The sequence below is a fragment of the Saimiri boliviensis genome, chromosome 18 (assembly GCF_048565385.1).
Source record: "Saimiri boliviensis isolate mSaiBol1 chromosome 18, mSaiBol1.pri, whole genome shotgun sequence".
NCBI classification, from domain to species: Eukaryota; Metazoa; Chordata; class Mammalia; order Primates; family Cebidae; genus Saimiri; species Saimiri boliviensis.
In genome coordinates, this window is record NC_133466.1 from 16,066,744 (window position 1) to 16,092,745 (window position 26,002).

The 26,002-nt window shown below is 38.6% G+C and overlaps 1 protein-coding gene and 1 long non-coding RNA gene across 2 annotated transcripts in view; both read left to right on the forward strand.

Annotated features, from left to right (window-relative positions):
• The first annotated feature begins 206 nt into the window (after nt 1-206).
• LOC141582034 (uncharacterized) lies at nt 207-1,658 on the forward strand. The gene is made up of 3 exons (XR_012514885.1): nt 207-526; nt 1,012-1,052; nt 1,272-1,658. It is a non-coding gene; the product is annotated as an uncharacterized LOC141582034 (long non-coding RNA).
• Nucleotides 1,659-3,344: 1,686 nt separating this feature from the next.
• LTN1 (listerin E3 ubiquitin protein ligase 1) overlaps nt 3,345-26,002 on the forward strand; it is a 62,937-nt gene continuing 40,279 nt past the window's right edge. The window contains exons 1-9 of the mRNA XM_010338345.2: nt 3,345-3,484; nt 8,840-9,043; nt 10,200-10,298; nt 11,502-11,732; nt 12,766-12,818; nt 13,551-13,731; nt 23,273-23,446; nt 24,509-24,699; nt 25,657-25,792. Of these exons, the coding sequence (XP_010336647.2) occupies nt 3,443-3,484; nt 8,840-9,043; nt 10,200-10,298; nt 11,502-11,732; nt 12,766-12,818; nt 13,551-13,731; nt 23,273-23,446; nt 24,509-24,699; nt 25,657-25,792 (1,311 nt within the window). The 5' untranslated portion in view covers nt 3,345-3,442. The remainder of the gene's footprint in view (nt 3,485-8,839; nt 9,044-10,199; nt 10,299-11,501; nt 11,733-12,765; nt 12,819-13,550; nt 13,732-23,272; nt 23,447-24,508; nt 24,700-25,656; nt 25,793-26,002) is intronic.

Sequence of the window (26,002 nt, forward strand, 5' to 3'; positions counted from 1 at the left end):
TTTTCTGAGAGGCCAAGCAGTGGACAGATATTCCACATGGACCTAATTAGGACTTTAAAAAGACCATCCAGGATGATGTTTGGAATGAGGTTGGAGAGCCAAGTGCTAAAGTCTTTAGAGACTAAAAGGGAGTGACCAGGAGGCTGGTAAGAAGACAGATGTCAGAATGTTGACAGCACCCTGAAAAGAATAATTTATTGTTTTTTTTTTTTTTTTTTTGAGACGGAGTTTTTCTCTTGTTACCCAGGCTGGAGTGCAATGGCGCGATCTCGGCTCACCGCAACCTCCGCCTCCTGGGTTCAGGCAATTCTCCTGCTTCAGCCTCCTGAGTAGCTGGGATTACAGGCACGCACCACCATGCCCAGCTAATTTTTTGTATTTTTAGTAGAGACGGGGTTTCACCATGTTGACCAGGATGGTCTAGATCTCTCGACCTCGTGATCCGCCCGCCTCGGCCTCCCAAAGTGTATTGTTTTAAGGAAAGTGGAAGCAAAGAGGATCCTGTTCTTGTCTGCAGACCCCTGAGGTAGGTGGGATTTTAGACAATGAACATAACTCATGAGAGGCTGCTGGGGAAGCAATGTCGTTAGCCAAACTGGGAACAAGTGTTGAGGGTGAATATTGGTTAGTCACAGAGCTGCAATTCCAAACAGTATGTGGGAAGGAAGGGCTTTGTAGGGCAGATGGGAGTAGGGTTTAGACCAGCATCAAAGGACATAGTTTTATGTGGTAGGGAAATATGTATACATGTATCTGTATCTCCTTCCTGCCTTATTGACTTCATGAGTCCAGACTCAATATTACAGAGTTTCCGTCTAGATTCTAGAAATGTGTTTTTCATCAGTTTTAGTTTTAGTTATGCTATTTTTGTCTTCCTCAATGTTTTTATCAGTTTTTTGTGTGTGTGTGTCCGAATTTGGGAGGGGCTGCTAACAGATGCTATTTTGAACTGGAAATTCACCTTCATATTCCTCTATTAAGGTTCTTTTCTTTTAAATCCCTCTGATATAGTTTGGATGTTTGTCTCTGCTCAAATCTCAAGTTGAATTGTGGTAAGTTATAGTTGATATATACTGAAATTATTCTTATACATTTATTTCGTAATGTTAGCAAACTATTAGATCTTATTTTTTCAGTTGACTCTCTAGGGATCCCAGCTGACAAACAAATGTTCTCCTGGCATATACTACTCATATAGTGTTGCTGCTATTTAAATAAGTTTTCTTAAAAAACTAAAAAAAATACTGTTTTCCTTCTTTCTGGCATTCAAGATGTGGAAGCGAGGATGTGGTGGGTCCTCTGGTGCAAAAGTTCGGGTTTCGTTGCGTCTTCCAGTAGGAGCTGTGATCAACTGTGCTGACAACACAGGAGCCAAAAACCTGCATATCAACTCCATGAAGGGGATTGAGGGACAGCTGCCGGTGTGGATCCCAAAGTGCTGGGATTACAGGCATGAGCCACTGTGCCCAGCCTGTGGAAATATATTTTTAAGTACTTGATATCTGATTTTCCTCCTCACAAAGTTGTCTGGATGGGCAAGATTATTTTAACATCAGACTTCTGTAAGACATGCTCAATGTTTACTTAGGGAAAAAGGCTATAATTCTGATGTAAAACTCAATCTGTGAAAACAAGAATTTCTAATATTAATAATCATGAATGAAGAGTTTTAAATCTTTTTTTTTTTTTAACTCCCAACCTGATTTCTGAAGTCTTAAAAGTATTGAAACATTTCTTTCTTCTTTTTTTTTTGAGAGGGAGTCTTGCTTGCTCTGTCGCCCAGGCTGGAGTACAGTGGTGTGATTTCAGCTCAAGACAACCTCCACCTTATGGATTCAAGTGTTTCTCCTGTCTCAGCCTCCCAAGTAGCTGGGATTACAGGCATATGCCAAAATGCCTGGCTAATTTTTGTATTTTTAGTAGAGATGGGGTTTCACCATGTTGGCCAGGCTGGTCTCAAACTCCTGACCTCAGGTGATCCTCCCACCTTGACATCCCGAACTGCTGGGATTACAGGCATGAACTACTGCACTCGGCTGACATTTCTTGACATAGATATTTACATTTTGAAAAAATTAAACATTATTATTTTTGAGACGGAGAAGATGTACACCTTAGTTCAGGCCTTTGAAGAATGAAGAGAGGGTGATGGCTGGCTGTTGCTGGACCTCTGGAGCTAAAAGAAGGGATCCCATGGTGTTGGGGCTCAAACATTGGCTATCTCAGTAGCTCAGGGGAAAGGCCCCATGAAGCTGGAATTCACATCTATGAGGAGAGCACTGATTGCTGCTGTTATTTCTGAGGGGTGCAATAAGGCTGATTCTGTGATTGTTGGAAAAAGGATGGAGATTAAAATCACCTGCTGGCTAAAGCAATTACTCCTGCCACGGTAAAAGGCAGCTGCTGCTGGGATGATGCTCACAGAATGGAGCAAGTCCCTTCTTCCTCTTGCCTTTGTTGCCCTGTTGGTGGAATATCTCAGGGGTGTCCCAGTAACATGGAGTTGAGTATAAAAGGGTGACTGTGTGAACGAGAAACAATAACCACCACACATTTACTTGTTTCTCTAGTGCGATTCTGAGTCGCAAAATCACTAAGTTACAGGATTTGTACATTTCAGATTTTAATAGAGACTCCCACGTTAAACTCCTTTTTTTTTGTTTTGTTTTTTTAAATAAAGACGGGGTTTCACCATGTTGGTCAGGCTGGTCTTGAACTCCCGACCTCAGGTAATCTGCCCACCTTGGCCTCCAAAGTGCTTGGATTACAGGCGTGAGCAACCACGCCCGGCCGTTAAACTCCTTTTCTAAACTGCACATAACACTTTCAATATGGATAAAAGGGGACGGGAGGATAGATGTAGAGAGAATATTGCCTAAAGTAGTAATCACATTTTAAGAAGACTTGGGAACACTGTCAAAATGCAGGATCTGATTCAGGAGTTCCGAGGGGCCCGAATTGGCCATTCTAACAAACGCCCAGGTGATCCTGATGATTGCATCCCTTTGGAGGTCTAACCCACTCCCATCCTCCCACAGCCTCTACCATAACATCCTATTGCTACCCTCATGTGAAACTGCCCCTCTTGTGATTCATGCGTTTCCTACCGGCTAATCAAGGAACAAACGTTGCTTCTGAAAGCGCTGAAGACAGGATTTGGCGCCACGGATCCCATGCTTGGCTTCCTATTGGCCAGCAATGACGTCACTCAGACAGGCGCTGCTTTAACTGTGACGTCTAAGGCGGCGGATGGTCAGTGATACAGCGGGAGGCGGAAGGCGGGAGCGGAAGTGGGGCAGCAGAAGAACGGGGCGGGTGGCGGAAAACGGGGTCCGGGGGAAATTATTGCAGGGAGTCCTCTTCCGGCACCAGAGGCCGGAAGTTGTCGCCAGGACGTGTCAACCTGGGTCTGAGGGCTCAGAATACAGCTGCAACCGCGACCATGGGCGGGAAGAACAAGCAGCGAACTAAAGGGAACCTGAGGGTGAGTTGGGGGGGTGGCTCGGCCGACCAGGGAGCCTCGCTTCGAGGCGGCTGGTACTGCCCAGTGCGTGGCTGGAGGGTGTGCGGCGCGCGGCTTTGGGGAGGCGTGTGTTTGAGTGTCGAGTGTGACCTCTCCGTTGCGTGTGCGTCCCTGAGGGCGGTTTGGGTTATCACTGAGCAGACTGGGGAATTGTGAGGGAAGAGATGTTCCGTGCCAGACCTGTCCCCATCCAAGCACACACCCACAGCATGCATGAAGAAATGATTCTGTGTCAGCTTCAGTGGAAGGTTATCTGGCGGAGGTAGCGATTGAGTTGGGGGAGGGCGGCGCTGGGAAGGAGAGTCGGGAGGATGTTAAAGTGAACCTGCTGTGGAGGTTACCGCTGATCGTGCCTCTCGTTTGCTGCCTACAGTGGCTGCTCCTAAGCCAGAGCTCTTAGGATGGTATATTTGGTTTCTGGTCTGCCTGTTACCCCTTTCCATCTGCAGCCCCATCTTCAACTCCCTCCTCTTGGCTTACTTCATCCAGCCATACTCATCTCTTCACTGTGCCTTGACCTTAACCTGACCCACTCCCAACGCTCTTCAGTTAGTTGGCTCCAAACTTTCCCATGATCACCCTCTTGTAGACCTTCCCCACTCCCTGTTCCTCCTGCTTTATTTTACTCCGCTGTATTTATGACTTTTAACATAATATGACATTTAGTGTCTTGCTTCACTAGGATGTATTTCGAAAGCAAATGTTTTTATCCTCGAGCAAAACAGAGACTAGCACCTAATAGACACTCACTAAGTACTTGTTTAAAGAAGTCCTTAAAGTGGATTCGTGTAAAACTATGCAATGAGCGGTGTTATAATGGTATTTTGTTTATGTCGTTAGATTTGTTATAGTACAGTCCAATTTTATAAGAATACTTTTTCCCTGTTTCTGATATAGTTAATTCTAGTGATTTCAACGTCACATTTTCTCAAATCAGTCACTTAATCTGTTTTGGAAGATAATAACAGTATTAGCAATTCTAGCGACCTATTGTGTTCCTGTGCTAAGCACTTGCATCTTCATTTAGTGCTTTTTATTTTACAAATTTTCTCAATGTTTTATATTTGAAAAGTTCTTATGAGGAAAAGTTGCAAGAATATTAGAGTGACATCCCATATACTCTTTACCTAGATTCACCAATTGTTAATACTTGGTTGCATTTGCTTTCTTTCTCTTACTTTATGTATTTTGCTGAACTGTATGAGAGTTAGTTGCAGAAGTCGGGACTCTTAACCTCTAAATACATCAGCACGTATCTTCTAAAGACAATGCCATTCTTCTAGCCTGTAGCAATTACAGTAATGAGTATAGCATGGAGAAACTGACTTTTGTGTAATACTGTAATCCAGTATACAGCCTTGTATTTAGACTTATGTAGTTATCCCAATAATGTTCTCTACAGACTTTTTTTTTTGGTTAGACAAGTTCGCTCTGTCTCCCAGCCTCGAGTGCAGTGCTATGATCATGCCCATTGCAGTGTTGATTTCTTGCGCTCAAGAAGTGCTCCTTCCACCGCAGCCTCCTCAGTAGCTAGGACTTCTGGCTAATATATGTATTTTTTTCGGGACAGGGTCTCTCTCTGTAACTCAGGCTGGAATACTGAGGCATGATCTTGGCTCACTGCAAACTTACGCCTCTAGGGTTCAAGTGATCCTCTCACCTCAGCCTTTCCAGTATCTGGGACTACAGGCACAGGCCATCACGGTCAGCTAATTTTTGTATATATATTTTTTTATTTTTATAGAGACAGAATTTTGCCATGTTGTCCAGTCTGGGGCTTTTCTTTTCTTTCTTTCTTTCTTTCTTTTTTTTTTTTTTTAAGATAAATGATTTTATTTGAGATCCAGTCAAGGATCACTCATTACATTTAGTTACCATTTTGGTTTCTTTGATCTAGAGTTTCTCAGTGCTGTTTAAGCAGGGAGACGAGTGTATTTTTAAACAAAATTTGGAGGAGTCTGGGCCATTTGTTTAATTAATTCAGATTGATCTAGTTGTTTCCTTATGATTAGATTCAGGCTAAACAATTTTTAGAAGGAATCTTTCATAGGTGATAAGTCTTTCTCTGTGCATCACACCAGGGGCACTTTGCACCTGTTTGTCCCCTTATTGGTGGTATTTGTTTAACCACTTGGTTAAGGTGTTGTCCATTATAAAGTGATCTTTTTCCATTTGTCAGTGACAAATAATATGTTCGTTTGAAACTGAATGTCCTATCCTTCCACAAACTTTCACCTAATGTTTTGAGTACTCTTTGATTCTTGCTGGAATCAGTTATTACTATGGTGATTTGAAAACTTATGTTTAATCATGAAAACAACCCAAGTAATGAATTAATTACTCATATATCATTTTAAATGTGATGAAACTGAGGTTTAGAGAAATTAGCTTGCATGAGTTCGTGTAGCCAGGAAGTTGTGGAGTTGGGATTTTAACTTTAATGTGGCAAAGTCTTCAACAGAAGACTTTTTTGATGCTGGATGTCAGATATTCAGAGATAATAGACAGATGTCTGCTGTTCTTGAACTGTTAGTTTGATGATACAGACACATATGTAAGCAAATATTACATTAAAGCATTATGATGCAAGTATTAGAAGAAAGAATGTGGGAGAATAAAAAAGAATGAGGGAAGGCAAGTGTTGCAAATATGAGTTTGAAGGATGAGTAGGAGTTTATCAGAAAGTGAAAAGAAAGGAAGCATTTTCAGGCAGAAAAGAGTATATGAAGATCAAATTGTGAAAGGGCATCACATAGATAACCTTTTTTTTTTTTTTTTTTGAGACCATGTCACTGCAACCTCCACCTCCCTAGTTCAAGCAATTCTCTTGCCTCAGCCTCTTGAGTAGCTGGGATTACAGGTGTGCACCACCACACCTGGCTAATTTTTTGTATTTTTAGTAGAGATGGGATTTCACCATGTTGGCCAGGCTGGTCTCAAACTCCTGGCCTGAAATGATCTGCCCGTCTCAGCCTTCCAAAATGCTGGGATTACAGACATGAGCCACCATACCCTGCCTCAAAGAACATTGAATTCAGTTTGGTACTAGAGCAGGAATGATGGCAGTATAATTAGAGAAGGAGGTGGGGCAAGGGAAGGAAAGAGTGGCAGGAGGTAAGACTGGGAAAAGTTGAGTTTAGGTGGTAAAAGATCTTGTAAGTCTTCCTTGGTTTGGTCTGTAAACTGTAGACTCAGGATTGCCACTTCAAATACTTCTAGAAGCTAGGCCTGAACGAATGTAGACAGAAGTTGTCATAGTATAAGAAAAAATAAAGGTCATAAATAGAATTGTTTCTTAATTTTTATTAAACTATGGGTATAGCACTTAGTATACAAAGGTCATAGGAATAACTATTTTAAATTCAAAGTACACATTGAAAGAAAGATAATTAGTGCATTTAAAAGTAACTTGGGTTGTTTTCATGATATCCTAAAGTCATCATGTTTAGTTTTTAGAATTATGATTCACTAACTACTTCCTTTGTAGCTCTTTATTCATGTATCAGTATTGAGAAAGGTGAATTGAATTACCAATATTAATTCATTTTAGTAAACTTAAAAAATAGGGAACCACTGCTTTGCCTATGGAGTAGCCATTCTTTTATTCTTTTCTCTTTTTGTTTTTGAAATGGAGTTTTACTCTTTTTGCCCAGGCTGGAGTGCAATGGCGCGATCTCGACACACTGCAACCTCTGCCTCCTGGGTTCAAGCAGTTCTCCTGCCTCGGCCTCCCAGGTAGCTGGGATTAAAGGCACGCTCCACCAAGCCTGGCTGATTTTTGTATTTTTAGTAGAGATGGGATTTTACCATGTTAGCCAAGGTGGTCTCGAACTCCTGACTTTGGGTGATCTACTCTCCTTGGCCTCCCAAAGTGCTGGGACTATAGGCATGAACCACTGTGCCTGACCTATTTTCTTAATAGATTTGCTTTCACTTAGTCTTAAATGCTACAGATTGAAGAAAAAAATGTAATGCAGGCCATGATTTTCTTTTCTGGTCATTTAATTCAGTATAGAAAGTAGGCCAGATTATTCCTTGTCAAATGAATTTTCCAAACCACTTTTGCTAAGTATTAGCAATTTTTTTTTTTTTTTGAGACAGAGTCTCACTCTGTTGCCCCAGGGGGAGTGCAGTGGCACGATCTTGGCTCACTGCAACCTCAGCCTCCCAGATTCAAGTGATTCTTGTACCTCAGCCTCCTGAGTAGCTGGGATTACAGGCGCCCACCATCATACCTGGCTAATTTTTGTGGTTTTTTTTTTTTTTTTTTTTTTTTTGTAGAGATGGGGTTTTGCCATGTTGCCCAGGCTGGTCTTGAACTCTAGGGCTCAAGTGATCTACCTGCCTTGGCCTCTCAAAGTGTTGGGATTACAGGCATGAGCCACCCTGCTCCTCTGGTATGAGCAATTTGTATCACACATTTGGATAACTGTTGGCAAACATCCTTATAGAGAAATAAGAAATAGATGAGTTTAGATGGATTGTGATGTCTGAAACGTTTTCTCTTTAGATGACAATAAGTTAATTTCTTTCAGCAGTTCAAATATTTTCATTTTTAGTTGAAGACTAAAAAAAAAATTTTATTTTTAGTTGAAGACTACTATATTGTGTATCAGTCAAAGAAATCACTGAGTATGATTCAAAACAAAGGAGTCTGTCTTATAGATTGACCACTGTATTGAATTTTATAGCCATAATAATGTAATTTTAGCCTAAGGAGGCTAGGCCAAGCTTTGAGTATGTGGAAATGAGTGTATCCACCCTCAAGGAACTCTCAGTCTAGCAGCAGCTATCATTAGACCTGGGCCATTGTGATTGCTTAATAAATACTTGTTCAATTTATGAATGAATGAAAAGATGGGTTCTATTTATGAGTTAATTTTACATCATTACACAGTATACGAGAATGTATACATACTATTTATATGAAAGTTGGAAATAAAATTCATAAAACAGCATTTATGAAAATTTTACCATATGTGATACATTGTGATTTTAAAAATTATCAATTTCTTTAAAATTCTGTCATGGTCCATTATATTGATATTATGAGCCAATAATGGATTGTATCCATGGTTTACAAAACATTCTAATTTTTAGGAAATGGAATAATTCCTAGGATCAGTATTGATGGATTCTTGGTGACAAAACCATTAGTCTTTGGGGAACTTTGCAATGGGTGAAATTTTAGGCTAGGAATAAAGAAAATAAGAGTAAAAGCTCATTCTGACCATGGGAATAGCCAAGGAATTATAAAGTAAAGTTTTGAACCCTTTCTGGACTCTCACTTCTTTTTCTCCATAATTTTCTTATCAGCCTTCAAACAGTGGCCGAGCTGCAGAACTCCTTGCCAAAGAACAGGGAACAGTGCCTGGATTTATTGGTTTTGGAACATCTCACAGTGACCTTGGTTACGTTCCTGCTATTCAAGGAGCTGAAGAAATTGACAGTCTTGTAGATTCTGATTTCCGAATGGTGCTGCGGAAACTTTCAAAGAAAGATGTCACCACAAAATTGAAAGCAAGTTTTCCTGTTTTCATAAAAATTATCAAGAAAATCCCTTTGTTAAAAGGAAGTGTCATTAGCATATCTTATGTAAAGGAAAATGAACAATAATTTATTGCTAAGTTCTTTTACAATTGTACTTTTTTTTTTTTTTGTGAGACGGAGTTTCGCTCTCGTTACCCAGGCTGGAGTGCAATGGCACGATCTCGGCTCACCGCAACCTCCGCCTCCTGAGTTCAAGCAATTCTCCTACCTCAGCCTCCCGAGTAGCTAGGACTACAGGCGCGCTACCATGCCCAGCTAATTGTTTGTATTTTTAGTAGAGACGGGGTTTCACCTTGTTGACCAGGATGGGCTCGATCTCTTGACCTCGTGATCCACCCGCCTCAGCCTCCCAAAGTGCTGGGATTATAGGCGTGAGCCACCGCCCCCGGCTGTACTTTCTTCTTTCTTTCTTTCTTTTTTTTTTTTTTTTTTGAGACAGAGTCTTGCTTTGTTTCCAGGCGCCAGGCTGTAGAGTAGTGGTGCAATCTCAGCTCACTGCAACTTCCGCCTCCTGGGTTCAAACAATTCTCCTGACTCAGCCTCCTGAGTAGCTGGGACTACAGGCGCGCACCACCATGCCCAGCTAATTTATATATATATATATATGTATTTATTTTTTTTTTTAGTAGAGACGAGTTTTACCATGTTGGCCAGAATGGTCTTGATCTCTTGACCTTGTCATCCCCCTGCCTTGGCCTCCCAAAGTGCTGGGATTACAGGTGTGAGCCACTGTGCCTGGCCTACAATTGTACTTTTTTCTGATACACAGTCTTAAACTTAGTTGATATTTATTTTCTAAGTTGTAAATTAGTTTGTTATGCTAAACTTTTTTGAACTGCTTTGGAATTTTGGCTGTACAGTTTTTCCCATTAGGAAATGTAACTTTGACCGTGTAACTTTAAATTGAGGGTTTTTTTTTGTTTGTAGATGTTTTATTTTTTAAAAAACAACTGTAGAGTTTCTCCCATAGTAGCCTGTGAAGGAGCTCTTCAGACTAGTCTCATATGGCGTAAACAGAAATAGTGTATTCACCTGCTACATAAAATAGACAAAGCTTCCAGAACAGAGTAATAATAGCCAGTATTATAGTTGTTAATCCTTAATGATGTTAATAACTTAATTTTAGGCTATGCAGGAATTTGGAACCATGTGTACAGAGAGAGACACAGAAACTGTGAAAGGAGTTCTTCCATATTGGCCAAGAATTTTTTGCAAAATTTCACTTGTAAGTATTCAAACTTTGCTAGTTTATTTCTGTTGTATGTTTTTGGTTGGAGTCATGGAGACTCTCAAATTTGTAAGGTTGATTTTTGGTGAGGGTTATTAAATGTTAGGTCAGCCTTGTTAATACAGATTGAATTGTTAACACTTGAGAAGAGTGTGGAAATACGAAAGATTGGGGCCTGGTATGGTGGCTCATGCCTGTAATCCCAGCACTTTGGGAGGCTGAGTTGGGCAGATCACTTTAGGTCAGGAGTTTGAGACCAGCCTGGCTAACATGGTGAAACCCTGTCTCTACTAAAAATACAAAAATTAGCCAGGCATGGTGGCAGATGTCTGTAATCTCAGCTACTTCGGAGGCTGAGACAGGAGAATCCCTTGAATGCAGGACGCGGAGGTTGCAGTGAGTCAGGATCTCATCATCAGTGCACTCCAGCCTGGACAACAGAGAGAGACAATGTCTTTAAAAAAGAGAAAATTACTGGATTGTGTTGGGTTATGAAGAACATTGAGGAAGTCTGTTTTCAGAAATTAGGTTGTTACTAGAGAATTATCCAGGTGCTTTCCAGTTTTAATACCTTTTGACAATTATTTTATTCCCTGTAAATTTGCTGCAGAATGAGAGTGAGTTGCTTAATTATTTGAGGCTCAGCTTTTTTTTTTTTTTTTTTAAATTGAGACGGTGTCTCGCTCTGTCACCCAGGCTGGAGTGCAGTGGTGCAGTCTCTGCTCACTGTAACCTCTGTCTCTGGGGTTCAAGTGATTCTCCCGCCTCAGCCTCCTGAGTAGTTGGGATTACAGGTGTGTGCCACCATGCCTCGATAATTTTTTGTATTTTTTAATTAGAAATGGGGTTTCACCATGTTGGCCAGGCTGGTCTCGAACTCCTGTCTGCAAATGATCTGCCCACTTCGGCCTCCCAAAGTGCTGGGATTATAGGTGTGAGCCACCATACTCAGCCTCAAGGCTCAACTTTGAATCTGTTTTGAATATAATCCCATCTCATTGGGAAAAGGGGAGAAAGAAAAATTATTTTACATACTTTCTGATTAAAAAACCTCCAAATTATTGATTTAAAAAATTGATTTCAGTTTAGCTCCATACATAGGTGAATTCTTGGTAATGAGTCATTATAGCATATTTGGAAATGTCTGTGATTGTTTTTATGGACTAGAGCTATTTTAAATCACATTTATATTTTTAATAGGATCATGACCGTCGGGTCCGAGAAGCCACACAGCAAGCTTTTGAAAAACTTATCCTTAAAGTAAAGAAACAGTTGGCTCCCTACTTAAAAAGTTTAATGGGATATTGGCTAATGGCTCAGTGTGATACTTACACACCAGCTGCGTTTGCAGCAAAAGATGCATTTGAAGCGGCTTTTCCTCCAAGCAAGCAACCTGAAGCCATAGCGTTTTGTAAAGATGAAATTACAAGTGTAAGTTCTGGAATCATTTTGAATCTTGTTTATTTTTTTTGAAGTGTTTCAGGGTTATAAGCATACCATAATGACAGCTCTTTTACTTTGGATTGCAGGGGAATGAGTAAGTATAGTATTTCCAACAGAAGATTGCCTTTTTAAGATTCTGTTTAGTAAAGTTGACTAATTTGTATCTGTAACAAATTAACATTTTGGATTGGATCTTTCTACAGTATTTTCCATTTTAATTTTGAAGTCTTTATTATATTTTTTAAAAGTAGATATGTTTTTTAATGTGTAATCTAAACAAAGAATATAGCTAAGAATAAATTATTTTCTCTCATATTTCCATTTCAATACATATATACAGATCTACCTTAGTGTCTTTTTATTGGCTTTCTGGTGTAACTTTACATGAATGTACTGTAGTTTAACTCTTTTTATATTAATATACATTTGGATTTTTTTTCCAATTTTTTATCATAACAAATGCTACTTAAGTAAACATTCTTGAGTAGAACCCTTCATACCCTTGTGGGAGTGATACATACTAGAACTTACAGTAAGCATTTGTTGGGCCAAAGGATAAGAACATTAAACATTTTTACAGAAAATGATAAATGGCCCTTCAGAAGGCCAAACAAATTTAGACTCCCATTATCAGATGAAGTTTCTCCACACTGGGCCAACACTTTTGCCATAACTTTTTCATAGAAAGTTATCAGCCACACCTGTTTGTGGCTTTCAGTGTGTCTGTTTCTAGTAGTGTCTTATTTCTTCCCCCTTTATTTGCTATTCCCAGTATATGGATTTGAAAAACAAGACAACAGAGTTACTAGAATTATACGGAGAAATAAAAGTAGATGAAGTAGGAGTGAGGAGGGACTTGATAATTAAAAAAAAAATTGATGCTTGCATTTATTCCCTTATTTAGTACTCCTATGAGGTTTATGGGGATTTTTAAAAACGGATTTTACTAAACTAGGCTTTGTCTCTTCACCATTGACAGTTCAGTAAAACCAAAGGCTTTGATATTTTCCCCCCTTTGTAGGTGCTGCAGGATCATCTTATAAAAGAAACACCTGATACTCTCAGTGACCCGCAGTAAGTTGTATTGGTTCTTTGTAACTCATGTTAAGGATTTGTTTCACTCATAAGTAATCAGATGATATCAATGTGACTTTTTTTTTTTTTTTTTTTTTTTGAGATGAACTCTTTTTGCCCAGGCTGGAGTACAGTGGTGTGATCTCAGCTTGTTACAACCTCTGCCTCCTGAGTTCAAGCAATTCTGCCTCAGCCTCCCGAATAGCTGGGATTACAGGCACTTGCCACCACACCCGGCTAATTTTTTTGTATTTTCAGTAGTGATGGGGTTTCACCATGTTGGTCAAGCTGGTCTCAAACTCCTGACCTCAGATAATCTGCCTGTCTCGGTATCCCAAAATGCTGGAATTACAGGTGTGAGCCACTGTGCCCGGCCTTGTTTACTTTTAAATTCTAATTAAAGTTTTAAGAGTCCTCGAGGGAAAATCGTCTTAGATGGCTTGATATCCATTCCCTGGGATCACCCTTGTACATGCTACTGACAGCACTATACTTGCTCACTTATTTCAAGCCTTGGCCTTTCATCTTCTTTCACCTAGTATTAGGAGTAAAGTGTGATTAAATTTCTTTGTATGTTTATACTTTGAGGGTGGTTGGCGTAGGGGAAATAGAAGATAGAAATAAAGCAACTTTGGTAGATATTTAATGATAAAAACTTTTAAAATAGAAGTACCAGATATGTAGTTTGGCTTGTTCTAAATTTTTTAATATATTATTTTGTTTTATATTAAGAACTGTTCCAGAGGAGGAAAGAGAAGCTAAATTCTACCGGGTTGTAACTTGTTCCTTATTGGCATTAAAGAAATTGCTTTGCCTCTTACCTGATAATGAGCTTCATTCTCTGGAGGAGAAATTTAAGTCTCTTTTATCACAGAATAAATTTTGGAAGTATGGAAAACACAGTGTACCTCAGGTATATTAATCTTTTTTACCTTCAGACATTTCTCTGATTCCTTAACCTCATCATCTTAGTTTATGTTTTATGTTTATTGTTTATATTTAGAACTCTGCAAGCACATCTCTGTGGTAGGCCATTCATTTACTGAATTACATCTCTTACTATAATGTTATTCTATTTTTACTTTTTTATTTAGTTTTGGCCTCAGATTCAGAATTATCAGTATGAATTACCATACTCCTTTGTTCATAGCACCTTAAAATTGGTATGTGCAAGACTCTTTTCATTTAATGTATTTATTTTTTCCCTTTTGTCCATCTCTTTCTCCATTCTCTACTTTCGCTGGCTGACTGGTCTACTATGTTTAATATATGTCCTTTTGTTTGTATAGTTGATTCTCATCATTCATAGTAATTACTTTCTATAAACTCAACTTGAATACTGACTTAGTGAATACTGAGGAATTGCTCTTACGGGAAGTACAGGGTTAGGTTCTTGTGAGCCTCTATTCACAGCATTTTTGTTAGTTAATAACCTTGTTTTATGTGTGTTTCTGCTTGAAGACACCTTATTTCGTAGCTATTGTTGATTCATTAGCATTGAATTCCTGGCCAACAGCACTAAAACTCATGCCTGGATAAAATGTATGCCACATATTTTCTTTGTAATGCACATCACAGCATTCTTGTGTTGAGACACAATAGACAGCACGTCAGTACTGCTGCTTGGAGGCCATTTAAAACGTGAAATCACCAATCAAAACCACAAAAGTTTGGAAAAAATACTGCGAAAAGGACACTTGTTTACAGTGTGAGAGTTGAAATAAGGGAGTGTCTGTCGCCTTGTTCGGTCTCAGCTGGGAATGTGCATGGGGGTGACTTAGATTTTTCGCCATTCTATGCGTGTCTGCAAATGTTTGCAAGACACTACAAGTTTTTCTTTTTTTTTTTTTTTTAAATCCAGATGAAGTTTTGCTCTTGTCACCCAGGCTGGAGTGCAATGGTGCAATCTAGATCACTGCAACCTCCACCTCCTGGGTTCAAGTGATTCTTCTGCCTCAGCCTCCCAAGTAGCTTGGATTACAGGTGCCTGCCACCATACATGGCTAATTTTTTTGTGTTTTTAATAGAGATGGGGTTTCACTGTGTTGGCAAGGCTGGTCTCAAACTCCTGACCTCAGGTGATCCACCCACCTCAGCCTACCAAAGTGCTGGGATTACAGGTGTGAGTCACCTTGCCTAGCCTAAGCTGTTGCAAGTTTTGATTTTGGGGTTACAAATAAATTTTAGCAAGTAGGTAAATTAGCAAATATGGGATTTGTGAGGATGGACTGTATTTTTGAAAAATGTGCTTTTGTGTTTGCTTGAGTTTTTAATTCACATAAATGGTACTATTTTATTGCATTTATTACTTTTTATTTATTGCTTTAAAAAAGATCTCTCATTTTCCTATATGTATATCTGGTCTATGACTTCTGCCTGCCTTGTAGTATTCAGAAGTTTGCACATACCTATCCATTTAACCTGCCCATTCCTGCAGTGATAGATCCTGATTGCTTCCAACTCCTTGCCTTCACAAGTAATGCAGCAATGAACATCTTCATTCATGTGAAGTTATCTGAATTGCGGAGTCAATAGAGGGTGTGCATACCTAATTTTCTGAAATAGTTACAGATTGCTCTCCTGAATGGCTGCATTACTCTAGACTCAACCATTAATATATGATGACTCCTATACTGCATAACCTTATACTCTAGCCATCACTATGCAGCGTTAGCATTTGCTGCTTAATTTTTCATCAGCCTAATAGGAATTCAGGTGATATCTCTCTTTGATTTGAATTACCTTCCTTATTGGTGATTTTTTTTAGCAACTCTTCATAGCATCTCTTCAAGCATATTTAGCATCTATTCATTTTTGTGTTTCTTCTTGTTAATTTTTTCTTTTTTTTTTTTTCTATTGGGAGTTCTCTTTTTATGTAAGAGTTTCTTCTGTAATCTAAATATTAGTCTTTTTAAAAAATTCTAGTCTCGGGCCGGGCGCGGTGGCTCAAGCCTGTAATCCCAGCACTTTGGGAGGCCGAGGCGGGTGGATCACAAGGTCAAGAGATCGAGACCATCCTGGTCAACATGGTGAAACCCCGTCTCTACTAAAAATACAAAAAATTAGCGGGGCATGGTGGTGCGTGCCTGTAATCCCAGCTACTCAGGAGGCAGAGGCAGGAGAATTGCCTGAACCCAGGAGGCGGAGGTTGCGGTGAGCCGAGATCGCGCCATTGCACTCCAGCCTGGGTAACAAGAGCGAAACTCCGTCTCCAAAAAAAAAAAAAAAAAAAAATTCGAGTCTCATGACAGAGTATCTTTTGTCACTTTAGGCAATGCAAAAAAGCTCCCATTCCGTCATCTCTCCCATGTGTCTTATGTGAGAAAGAAATCTTAATTTTGATGTGATCATAGTCACTGATTTCTGCCTTATGAAGGCTATTTTTACCTTTGAATCATAAAGATATTCTTGTATTTTTAAATTTTTTAGCTTTATAGTTGTAGGTTTTATATGCAGTTTTAACTTTCATATAAAATCTTTAATTCATCAGTAATCTACTTTTTCATTTGGTGTTAAGTATGGATCTTGTTACATTTTTCTACATATATGGTGAGTCAGTTTTCCTAACATTACCTAGTAAACTGATCTGTGGTCTTGTCATTACAAGACATTAAATTCTTATATATTGTGGGGCACAGTGGCTCATGCCAGTAATTCCAGAACTTTGGGAGGCCAAGGCAAGTGGGTCACTTGAGCCCAGGAGTTCCAAGTCAGCCTGGATAACATTGCAAGACCCTGTCTCTACAAAAAATAAAAATAAAAAAATTAGCTGGGTGTAGTGGCACACCCCTATTGTCCCAGCTACTTGGAGGCTGAGGCAGGAGGATTGCTTGATCCAGGAAGTTGAGGCTGCAGCAAGCTGTGATTGTGCCACTGCACTCCAGCCTGGGGGCGGGACCCTATCGCAAAAAAAAAAAAAAAAAGAAAGAAATAAAATCATACAATCATAAATTTGCCTCTAAACTATGTTCTAATGCATTGGTCTCTGTTTCTTATACCAGTGACGTTGTCAGTATGACATTATGATAATTTTTTTATTTTTATTTTTTTGAGGCAGTCTCACTCTGTTGCCCAGGCTGGAGTGCCGTGGCATGATCTCAGCTCACTGCAACCTCTGCCTCCTGCATTCAAGTGATTCACCGGCTTCAGCCTCCTGAGTAGCTGGGATTGCAGGTGCCTTCCACGACACCTGGCTACTTTTTATATATTTTTTTTTTTTTTTTTTTGAGACGGAGTTTCGCTCTTGTTACCCAGGCTGGAGTGCAATGGCACGATCTCGGCTCACCGCAACCTCCGCCTCCTGGGTTCAGGCAGTTCTCCTGCCTCAGCCTCCTGAGTAGCTGGGATTACAGGCACGTACCACCATGCCCAGCTAATTTTTAGTATTTTTAGTAGAGACGGGGTTTCACCATGTTGACCAGGATGGTCTCGATCTCTCGACCTCGTGATCCACCCGCCTCGGCCTCCCAAAGTGCTAGGATTACAGGCTTGAGCCACCGCGCCCGGCCCTTTTTATATTTTTAGTAGAGATGGGGTTTCATCATGTTGGCCAGGCTGTTATTTTTGAGACAGAGATTTGCTCTGTCACTCAGGCTGGAGTGTAGTGGCACAGTCTCGACTCACTGCAACCTCTGTGTCCTGGGTTCAAGCCATTCTCCTGCTTCAGCCTCCTGAATAGCTGGGATTACAGGCACCTGCCTCCGTGCCCAGATAATTTATATATTTTTAGTAGAAACAGAGCTTAACCGTGTTGGCCAGGTTGATGTTGAACTCCTGACCGTAGGTGATCCACCTGCCTTGGCCTCTCAAAGTGCTGGGATTACAAGCGTAAGCCACTGTTCCCTGGCCAGAACTTTATTTTTTCATAACAATTTCAGTAAATTTGGGCCGGGTGTGGTGGCTCATGCCTGTAATTCGAGACCTTTGGGAGGCCAAAGCGGGAGGATTATTTGAGGCCAGGAGTTTGAGACTAGCCTGCACAACATAGTTAGACCCCATCTGAAAAATATTAAAAAAATTAGCTGAACACAGTGGAGAGTGCTAGTAGTTGCAGGTACTTGGGAAGTTGTGCTCAGAGGATCATTTGAGCCTGGGAGATTGAGGCTGCAGTGAGCTGTGATTGCACTGCCACTGTACTCCAGCCTAAGCAATAGAGTGAGACCCTGTCTCAAAAAAACAAATTCCAGTTTCTCAAACTCTTAAGTAGAATTTTAATTGGGGTTGTACTCAATTTATAGACCAATATGGAGAGACTTGCTTTCTTTATGTTATTGAGTCTTCTATCCATGGAGTTCCCATCTCACAATTTTTTTTTTTTTTTTTTGAGATGGAATCTCACTCTGTCACCCATGGTGGAGTGTTAATCTCGGCTCACTGCAACTTCTGCCTCCTGGGTTCAAGTGATTCTCCTGTTTCATCCTCCTGAGTAGCTGGAATTACATATGCTACCATGCCCAGCTAATTTTTATGTTTTTAGTAGGGACAATTTCTTACCATGTTGGCCAAGCTGGTCTCAAATTCCTGACCTCAAATGATCCACCTGCCTTGGCCTCTCAAAGTGCTAGGAATACAGGTGTGAGCCACCATGCCTGCCCTCTCTCAGTTAATTTGGGTACTTTAAAATATTCTACAATAATTCTAAAAAATCAACTTATTGAAGTATAATTTGCACACAGTCCTGTAAAATGCAGCCATTTTTACAGTTTAATTTTTGACAGATGTATATACCTATATAACCGCTACAATAAAGAAATAGAACGTTTTTTTTTTTTTACCCAAAATGTTTTCCTTTTATCCTTCCAAGTCATCGTCCACCTTTATCCCAGGCAGTCATTGATTTGTCTTTTCTGTGCTTTCATATAAATGGAGCTAGACATTACTTTGTACCTAGCTTCTTTTGCTTAGTGTAATGTTTTAAGATTTATTCGTGTTGTTGCATGTGACTGTAGTTCATTTTATTGTTTCATATAGTTTTTGTGTGAACATATGTTTGTCTTTCCTAAGGAGAGGAATTGATGTGTCATATGGTAAGTATATCTTTATAGGAAGCTACCAAGATGTTTTCTAAAGTTGTACTCTTACCAGCAATGTGTGAGATTTTTAGTTGTTCCATATCCTCATGTTTCATATTGTCAGCAGTTTTAATTTAGGTCATTCTCCTAGGTATGAGATCAGGGGTTGCAATAGCTCACGTGTCAAATCTGGCACATCTGTTTTTTTTTTTCCCCCATCCCCATGGACAGGAGGGAAACATCTATTTTTTTTTTTTTTTTTTTTTTTTTTTTTTTTTTTTTTTGGGAAACATCTATTTTTGTAAATAGTTTTATGTATCATCTGTAGCTACTTTACTGCCTTTATTGCTACAAATCAGAGCTAAGTGGTTGCAACAAAGACTACTTGTCCTGCAAACCTTAATGTATTTACTTTATGTCCCTTTACAGAAGATGTTTGCTGACCTCTGGAATAGAGGTTTCTCATTGAGATGTTAATTTACGTTTTCCTGATGACTAATGATGTTGAACATCTTTTAATGTGTTTGTGGGCCATTTGTGTATCTTCTTTTTGGAGGTGTCTGTTCTAATCTTTTGCTTATTTTTGAATTCATGTATTTTTTATTCCTAGAACTTCTGCTTGTTTTTTTATATTTTCTATTTCTTTGATGAAGTTGTCTGTTTTTTTCATCCTCATCATGTTTTCCTTTACTGAGTATAGTTTTAATAGCTTTTTAAAATCCATGTCTGATAACATCTGGGTCGTCTTGGAGTTGACATCAGTTAACTGTCTTATCCCTTGAGATGAGACCACATTTTTCTGGCTATTGGTGTATTGGGTAATTTAAGATTATATAGTTGACACTGTGAATGTTATGTTTTGGAGACTGGATTATTTTATCTTTATTCAAAAGGTATTTGTTAGCCGGCGGTTAACTTGATTAGACCCATACCAAACCATTATGCGTGTGGTGGGAAATGACTTAGTTCTCAGTTCATTTCTTGTTTTAGCTTTAATCTGCTTCCACTTTACTTGAGGCCAGGAGTTCAAGACCAGCCTGCACAACATAGTTAGACTCATATCTCTAAGAAATTTAAATTTTTTAAAAAGACGGGGTTTCATCATAATGGTCAGGCTGATCTCGAACTCCTGACCTCAGGTGATCCATTTGCTTCAGCCTCCCAAAATGCTGAGATTACAGACATGAGCCATCATGCCCGGCATCTCTAAAAATTTTTTAAAAATTAGCTGGGCATGGTGGAGTGCACATGCATGATTCAGAGATGGGTTGTAGATTTAGGCTGTTCAAATACAGAATATAGGGGTTTCCTTCTGTGGCCTTCTCCTTCCTAGAGTCCCCTCTCACTCTCCTGCATCATCCCGTGTGGTCCTGGCCTTCTTTCCTGGTTCTTCTAGTTCCTCTGGCCAGAAAGAAGTTAGTCTTCCTACTGAAGTTGTAGCTGGTCCTATGCCTTTGTGATGGTGACCACAGCCATGTTTGGGCAGAGCTGCAAAAATTGAGATCTCAATCTACATGGATCACTTACTCCCAGTTTGATTCTCCTCTAAAATGCATATGTATTTCAGTCTCCAGAGCCCTCAGGTAGGTTTTTTTTTGTTGTTGTTGTTGTTGTTTTTTTTTGTATTTTATCCACAGAGCCTATATCTGATCTTTTAGGAGGATTGGTATGTTGGGCTCTCACTCATCCATGTTTTTTGGTTTTAAAAATTGCAGTTTGGTTATTTTTGAGTTGGAAGTATGCTGTATTTATCCTGAGTAGAAGTATTTTGTCTGATAAAAGTATGGGAATGGTTTCTTCCAGTATGTGGCATGTCTTTTCATTAGTGTTTTTGAAGAGTAGATATTTTAATTTTGATAAAGTCTAATTGATCATTTTCTTTTATGGTTGTGCTTTTGATGTGCAATTTTTTTTTAATTTTTTTTAAATTTTTTTTTATTTTAAAGATGGGGTTTCACCATGATGACCAGCTGGTCTTGAATTCCTGACCTCAGGGGATCCATCCACCTTGGCCTCTCAAAATGCTAGGATTACAAGTGTGAGCCACTGCGCCTGGCCTATTTTTTGTTTTTATTATTTCAATGGCCAGTTACTAGATTGATGTCTTATCTAAGAAATCTTTGCCTAAGTTTGCAAAGATTTTCCATATTTTATTTTAGAAGTTTATACTTTAGCTCCATGTAGTGCATTTATAGTTTATTTTTGCATATAAATTGAAGGTGAGAGTCAAAATTGATTTTTTGGTTATGTTGTATTTAGTTTCTGAAAGACTATCCCATCCTTATTCTGACAACTTTGTCAGAAGTCACTTGACTGTATGTGTACAACTTTAATCTTAGACTCTGTTCAGCTCCATTGATCTGTATGTCTATCCTTACTCCCAATACCATACTCTTGATTATTAATGTTTTATACTGTGTTGAAAGCTTCCAACTTTTTTCTTTTTCAAAATTCTTTTGGTTATCTTAGGTCTTTTGCATCTTAAAATAATGTTTTATAATCTCCTCAGTCTTTATGGTTTTTGTTTCCATCATGAATGAATGCTTGATGTCAAAGCAAATCAAAATGTTCTTGATTTTTCTGATGTATATATGATCAGAGTTTTTCAGCATAGCTAGAATTTGCTGTCTTTTAAAATGTCATGTCTTTTAAAGTACTCACTTATATAAAATATACATATTTTGTGGTGTTAAATATGTGTGTATTTTTAAATCTCACAAAATATTATCTTATACTCTCAATCTTTGTTTAGATTTGCCTATGCATTTGTTGCTTCGTGTCACAGGTGTTTTTATTTCGTTCTCATAATTTTTTTTTCCACTCTCATTCTTGAAAGACATATTTGCTGAGTACAGGATTGTATGTTGGTATTTATTTTTGTGTTGGAAATACTATTCCATGTCTTCTGATTTAAATTATTGCTGTCAAGGTCAACTCTCAGTCTGATTATCCTTCTTTTGAAGGTAGTTTATCTTTCTCCTTGGGCTACTTGTAAGATTTTCTCCATGTGTTTTTCCAGTTGCGCCATAATGTGTCTTGGTGTGGATTTCCTTTATGTATCCTGCTTGGGATTTGTTGGGCTTTTGAATCTTTGACTTGATATATTTCATTGGCTCTGCAAAATTCTCAGCTATTATTTCTAGGTGTTTCCTTTGCCTCATTCTTCTCTTGTTTTGAGATTCTGATGAAATAGATATGAACCTCCTTACTGTGTCCTCTGTGTCGGTTATGTTTTCCTTTGTTATTTTTGTCTTTTTGTCTCTCCGTGCTGCTTTGTGGATAATTTCTTTTGCTCAGCCTTGTAGTTCACTGATTCTCTTATTTCTATCTAATCTGCTGTCTTAGTCCATTCAGGTTACTTTAACAAAATACAGTCAGCTCTCCATATCTTCAGGTTCTACATATATGGATTCGATCAACTGTAGATGAGGAACCTGTGGCTATGGAGGGCTGACTGTATTATGCCATTTTATGTAATGAACATTTTATGTGATTCATCGGCATTTAGTACGTGTGTGGAGGTAGGAGGGTGGGGTGTCCTGGAACCAATTCCCTGCAGGTACTAAGGGTTGAACTGTACCTTAGACTGAGTACTTTGTAAACAATAAAAACTTATTTCTCATGGTTCTGTAGGCTGGAAATTCCAAGATCAAGTTGCCAGCAGATTAAGTGTCTGGTGAGGGTTGCTTTCTCTGTTTCAAAGGTGTCATCTTTTTGCTGTGTCCCATGTGGCAGAAGGAGTAAATGTAGTCTCTCACACCCTTTTTAAAAGGGCACTCTAATCCCATTCTTGAGGGTAGTGCCCTCAAGACCTAATCATCTCCTATAGTTCTCACTTCTTAATACTATCACATTGGTGGTTAAGTTTCAACAAATTAATTTTGGAGGGAGACATTCAGACCATTGCACTGTTCTTAAATTATGGGTTGAGCTTTAAATTTTAATTATTCTTAGTTTAGTAATTGTACTTGATCTTTTCAGATCTACTCTGCTTTTTCCAGGATCCTTTTTCCTACAAGTTTTAAAAAACTTTTGTTCCTTTAAATATAATAAGCATTGTATTATAGAATTAGTGACTGATCATTCTAAGATTTAAAGTCTCAGATCTTTTATTTCTGCTGATTGTGGCTCATGGTGTCTTATTTTCTGTTTGGCTATAATGGAGGCCCCAGATGAAGGCTTCTGCTACTAAAGAGGATTTGTGTTTGCTTCAGTCAAAGAAAAAGAAAGTTGAATTAATTCTTTCAGCCTTCACTTTTGCCTTGGTAATTCCTTATGCCTTTTCAGCCATTTCATACTCTTTTAAGATTTTTAAAAAGTGTTTTTTCTAGCTATTTTAGTTTTCTTAGTGGGAAGGTTAGTGTGAATAATCTATTACTATAAATTAAAAATATTATTAAATTTTACTAGGTTTTAATTTAATTCAGCTTTGCATTCTTTTAGATTCGCTCAGCTTATTTTGAGTTAGTTTCTGCATTGTGCCAGCGCATTCCACAGTTGATGAAAGAAGAAGCATCCAAAGTGAGCCCATCAGTTCTACTTAGCATTGATGACAGTGACCCAATTGTCTGCCCAGCTCTCTGGGAAGCTGTACTCTATACACTTACAACTATTGAGGTAGGTAAGAAAGGCACATTTAGTACACTGAGGAATACTTGTCTTTTAATTGTATTTAGAACGCTTAGGTATCATGTGACAGCTTGTGAGATAAGAATATCTAAAACTTATTGGAAAAATGCTTTCTTGGAAATAAAATAAACTTGGCATAAATCTTCAACTGACTAAAATGGCATAGTTTTTATTTTATTTTGTTTAGCCAGTATTATTCTTTAAACATTATGTGGCCTAGTGCAGTCACCATATCTGAATTTTATATTTAAGATGAATATAATTAAGATTGAAATATAATTGTCCCTTTTAGAAAGCAACTTTTTTTTTCTTTTTTTTTTTTGAATATGGGGTTTCACCACGTTGGTCAGGCTGGTCTTAAACTTCCTACCTCAGGTGATCCGCCTGCCTTAGCCTCCAAAGTGCTTGGATTACAGGCGTGAGCCACCACGCCCGGCCTAGAAAGCAGCTTTTATAGAAATAGAAGTTAAATAATTATTTCTTATCAATAATGTCCTGTAAGTATGTCAAATATATGATCATTATATGTAACTACATTCATAATTTCAGTTTTCGTTTTTTTTTTTTTTTTTTTTTGAGACAGAGTTTTGCTCTTGTTACCCAGGCTGGAGTGCAATGGCAGGATCTCGGCTCACCGCAACCTCCGCCTCCTGGGTTCAGGCAATTCTCCTGCCTCAGCCTCCTGAGTAGCTGGGATTACAGGCACGTGCCACCATGCCCAGCTAATGTTTTGTATTTTTAGTAGAGACGGGGTTTCACCATGTTGACCAGGATGGTCTCGATCTCTCGACCTCGTGATCCACCCGCCTCGGCCTCCCAAAGTGCTGGGATTACAGGCTTGAGCCACCGCGCCCGGCCTCAGTTTTCGTTTTTAATGGTGGTGAGAGATTTTAGCTTTTTTTTTTTTTTTTTAAATCTTCACCTTAAGATTTTAGCTTTTCTTAAGGTAAAATACAGTTTTTCTTTTTGAGAGCCTGTATGTTTTCTCTTTTAATTGGGAAAAGTGTGTTTATGATCTCTACTTACTACTGTAATCTTTTCTTTGGTTAGGACTGTTGGCTTCATGTAAATGCAAAAAAGAGTGTGTTTCCCAAGCTGTCAGCTGTTATTCGTGAAGGTGGTCGGGGTCTAGCCACTGTCATATATCCTTACCTTCTGCCATTCATCAGCAAGCTCCCTCAGTCCATCACAGATCCAAAGTTGGATTTCTTCAAAAATTTCCTCACATCTCTAGTTACTGGGTAAGAAATTTTTGATTTTTAAAGCAAAACAGGTTTTCTTATTTTTATACTCATTATTTCTTAAATTTCTCCAGCTTTTTTTACTATTCATTAAGTACTTTTAATTACTTAATGAATTACATTTGGTATTTTTTTTCCAAAAGAGAATTACAATTGATATTTTTTTCTTGAGGATATTCAAGGCTTCAGTGGTAGAACACAGCAGAAAGTTAGATAAATAAGGTAAAGCTCCTAGTTGGAAATAGGTCACCTCGGCTATTTTTCAAATTAGCCATTTTTTAACAGCAGAATGTGCTAACCAGTTGTGCCACAAAGACAGGTAACCGTTTTATTTTTCATGTTGATAAATACAAATGCCTAAATGCAGTAACTTAGCCAGTGAAATATTTAAAATGTCCACAAATTTAACTACTATAGGTGTTTCGACCCACTCTTTAAAAAACTATTTCAGTACATTTGATGAACTTAGAATATACACCGTTTTATTAATGATTACAGATTTTTTTTTTTTTTAACTACACCTTTATTTGGTTAATGTTATCTTAAAATTGCAGGTGGATTGGTCCATGAATAGGAAATTAATCTCTCAGCTGGGCATGGTGGCTCACAGCTGTAATCCTATCACAGGCCAAGGCTGAGGTGGGAGGATTGTTTGAGGTCAGGAATTCAAGACCAGCCTGGTTAAGATGCAGACCCTATCTCTAAAAAAGAAGCAGCTAAAGGAAATATTCTTTTACTTTTTGCTGATATGTTTTTTGAAATATTTTTTCAAAGTTTTTTAAGTTTATATTCTCATTGGGCTATATGTATTTTTGTTGGTATTTAATTTGTAGTTTAAGAAACTGCTTTAAAATTTTTTCTTCTGATTGATACCTATTTGAGGTCTTTATTTTGATAATTCTGAGTTCTTATTTTCTTCTTCATGAAAGAGTAATCCAGTTATTAATTATTTCTTAGGCTATCAACAGAGAAAACTAAAACCAGCTCTTCAGAGTCCTCGGCAGTAATATCTGCTTTTTTTGAATGCTTACGTTTTATAATGCAGCAAAACTTAGGTGAGGAAGAGATTGAACAGATGCTCGTCAATGATCAGGTATCTATAATGTGAAAGTCGTCAGTGTCTTTGCATGCTGATTATATAGGATCAAGCTCATTGTGTCTTATTGCCATTTTCAGTAATAAGCCTTCCTTGTAAAAATTTTATTTTTATAATTTGCCAATTGAGTAATGGGTATTTCTGCTGTTAGTTGGTAGCATGGTATGATACCTAAGAAACTAATCAGTGTCTGGATGCATAAACCCT